The sequence below is a fragment of the Halyomorpha halys genome, unplaced genomic scaffold, assembly GCF_000696795.3.
Source record: "Halyomorpha halys isolate HHAL.00 unplaced genomic scaffold, Hhal_1.1 Scaffold1342.1, whole genome shotgun sequence".
Taxonomy (NCBI): domain Eukaryota; kingdom Metazoa; phylum Arthropoda; class Insecta; order Hemiptera; family Pentatomidae; genus Halyomorpha; species Halyomorpha halys.
The window spans coordinates 51463-55355 of NW_027111782.1; the positions used below are offsets into that span (position 1 = coordinate 51463).

The following is a 3893-nucleotide window of genomic DNA, read 5'->3' on the forward strand; positions in this document are numbered from 1 at the left end:
GATAGGTATTTACAATCCATTCCGGCATATTGTGAAGTTTCAAATTTAATTTAATTACACGAGAAAGTGTACTAGGGGTTCCGATCATTTCAACATATTCAGACGAATACAAGATAACTTTTATGTTTTAATATTATATTATATTTAATACCGTCTTAATTAATTAAATTTGTATTTAATAAGTCAATCATTTCTCCTACCAATCACTGGGCGCAGCGTAACATAAAGCATTCATAAGAAATTTGAAACGAAAATCACTAAACAAAACATTTACTTTAGGGGAATAATACTATGTCCATTAAAATCTCAGATATAAGGATAAGGATATTAGCAGATGTAGGTACCTACAATTTTTATCTTTAAGTCAACCGGGTAATATCGTTTTACTTCAAAGCACAGAAATAAATATATGACTATTATCAGAGAGGACTAAAGGGGTACTTCATATGCTAAGGCTTACGGTGATGACTGCGGTTGTAACCATCTATTAGGGGTTAACAGCCGTAGTAGGCGGGGCAGAAATTATTGATCGGAGTCAGTGGGCGGGGCCTGAACACTTAGCAGCTCCCTGGTTGGTCTCCACTACCACGCCCCTATCTCCCACCTCCCATCTCCACCCACCGCCTTCTGCCCTCTTCAACAGCTCAGTCGATTCTCGGTCATGACAGGGGAAAGACGGGCGAGATGTTGGTGCCAGCGGACATGCTAGCTGCCCAGAGCAAAGTTCTTTACCAGCTGAACAAATACTACGGAGAAAGAGTGCAAGTGAGGAAAACCCAAATCGCAAAGACTGTAAGAGAAGTGTGCAAAGTGATCCAAGACGTGCTCAGAGAGGTCGAAGTACAGGAACCAAGGTTTATATCGTCACTAACAGAATGCAACGGCAGATTCGAAGGACTCGATGTCATATCTCCGAACGAATTCGAGGTAGTACTCTACCTAAACCAAATGGGAGTCTTCAACTTCGTCGACGACGGCTCCCTACCTGGATGTGCTGTTCTCAAGCTGAGTGATGGAAGAAAGAGGAGCATGTCACTCTGGGTCGAGTTCATTACTGCTTCCGGATACCTTTCGGCTAGGAAGATCAGATCACGGTTCCAGACGTTAGTTGCCCAAGCATGCGACAAATGTGCCTACAGGGATTCAGTGAAAATGATAGCCGACACAAGTGAGGTGAAATTGAGGATACGAGAACGATACGTTGTCCAGATAACACCTTCATTCAAGTGTTCCGGGGTGTGGCCCCGATCAGCAGCACATTGGCCACTACCACACATCCCCTGGCCACATCCCAACCTCGTAGCCGAAGTGAAGACTGAAGGGTTCGATCTCTTAAGTAAGGAATGTGCTGCTATGCAGGGAAAACAATCAGCGATGGAAGGTGACGCTTGGGTCATGTCATTTACAGAGGTAGAATCGCGCCTTCTAGCGGGTGGCTGCCGGCGTAGATGCCTCAGCCTTCTCAAGACTTTGAGGGACCGGCACCTCGAACTTCCCGGGAACCCAGTGACCGGGTACCACCTTAAGACCCTCCTGCTCTACGAGTGCGAGAAGCACCCCCGAGAGATAGAGTGGGAAGAGTCCTGCTTAGGCGACAGGATGAGCGGGATCCTGATGCAGCTGATATCCTGCCTGCAGTGCCGGCGATGCCCCCACTACTTCCTGCCACACTTGGATCTCTTCAAGGGCAAGTCCCCGACGGCCCTCGAGAACGCGGCCAAGCACGTTTGGCGCCTCACCAGGGAACTGCTTACCAACTCTAGGGCTCTCGACAAACTTTAAACCATTAAATTAGACTTATTCTGTTTTTATACTATATATGTGCAATATCTCTTTGTTTGAGGTTAAATTTATTTGTAAATAATTCACAGTGTTTCGTGAAATAAATAGAAATCAAATGTTATGGAAGTGTGTCTTCTTCCCGCCTACAGAGAATAGAGTAATTATTTTTTTATATTTATTTTCATACTTTTTTTTTTTTTACTAATACTTAATTCATACCAGTCTTGAGCTATACAGAATAGCCAAGATAAGAGGTACCAGAGTTTATTACTAACAAGCATCAAATCTACTGGAGCAAAAGGTTAGATGATACAGTCTGTCGGTTGTATACTAATAGACCCAGTACAACTGCAGGCTGCCAGGTCCAGTGTAAAATGCAGTAATACAATTTTCCAAACTTTATAAATTTACACCATGTCAAAATTGAAATTAAAGAAGTAAATTTTAACAATTTAAAAACAAATAAATTTTTGTTGGTTTATAATACAATAGTATAAAAGCGAATATTTATAGCCAAACATTTGTACATTTTTTCTTCAAAATTTATAAAGCTTATATTTTTATTCGAAATTTTTCAACTTTCACAATTTAATTATCTATAATTTAAAAGATACTTAAATAACAGAATAGAAATGACAATTAAAATAATAACTTTATAGGAATCAAGACTTAAATATGAATAGAATAAGTAACTTCAATATGAAAGTCCCCATAGTAAAGAACTCATTATTTGTTTTTCATTATTTTTTCATGAAGATTCATTTAGTTTTACATTTTTATTCAGATAACTATTTACAACTTTAATAAATTAAAAAGTGATAACATATTAAATAAACAAGAAAATAAAATACAATTATTTGAATAGTCATGTTTTAAAGTAAAGATAATTCTGTAGTCAATGTCTAACTAAACAGTTATTTCATGATGCACATTTTGAAACTAGTAAAACAGAACAGACAGATATAAATGAGAGAGTGTAAAAAAGACTTGAATGAAGATAGAAGGGAAAATGAATGAATTAAGATCGTTCGAAGAACCGTTAGTTCAGAAGAAAGAAAGTAAATTTTACTCTTGTTTAGGATTATATGAATATTTCAACTCAAATAGCCTATATAATAATTTAGATGACTTTATTTATAAATTACACCTGAAAATTATCGACCAACTAAACTTATTAATTTATTTTTTTACTTATACTTCTCAATTATAAAGGAGATTGGTTTAAGTAATAGCTATTAATTTAAATTAAAAACGGGCCTGAAATAAATAGGAACTTTTACTTAAATAATTTAATCCATCATAAATATTTATAAAGGTTCAATCTATTACACAAAGTATTTATCTCATATGTAAATTTTTTAATTTACAAACCAACCGAACTATAGAGAATTACCGGCAATTAGAAAAAAATTGGTCTATATAACGACATAATAAAATGAAAATATCATGTTTTGTCTCCTCCGTAATAAATTTATAAATACTAGGCATCTAATATATAAAGAATGACAAATAGTAATATTAGAAGCAAAAAACACAATTAAAAAGTCCATTTTCTTAATTATTTTATAAAAATAATGTAATCCAACATTACATTATTATATACACTTTATAAGTTACTTTACATAAACATTAGAAATAATACTTTATCATAAAAGTATTTTTAATAAGAATCCAACTTGAAAGCTTTGCCGACTTTACCGTCAATATCATATACATGGGTACTTCATCTTTCCAGAAACAACGTTAAATTTATCAACCGCATTTCTATAAATATAATAATAATTTTCAATTATTTATAATATAAAATTTTCAGATTAATGAAATATTTTTGGAATAGAAAGCGACGGTCGCAACTATACAAACCGGTTGTAAGGAACGATTTTAGCAGCATTATGCAACAGTTTCTTTTATTTATTCAACATTTGTACATTTATTATATTTATAAATATAAATAAATAATAATATAGTGTTAGAAATAATACTAATTACTCATAACTACAAATTTCGGTTCATTTCAATTCATAATATAAACAACATGAAATTGACATTACAACCAAAGAAATTACCGGACGAATATTTTTGTTCTAAAAATAAAACAAACCAAGCTAATA

The 3893-nt window shown here is 34.4% G+C and overlaps 1 protein-coding gene across 1 annotated transcript; it reads left to right on the forward strand.

The window, feature by feature from the left end:
* The first annotated feature begins 651 nt into the window (after positions 1 to 651).
* On the forward strand, positions 652 to 1903 carry mab-21 (nucleotidyltransferase mab-21). Its single transcript, XM_014434292.2, has one exon. The coding sequence runs from the start codon at positions 685 to 687 to the stop codon at positions 1780 to 1782; it is 1098 nt and encodes a 365-aa protein (XP_014289778.1). The 5' UTR covers positions 652 to 684; the 3' UTR covers positions 1783 to 1903.
* The last annotated feature ends 1990 nt before the right edge of the window (positions 1904 to 3893 follow it).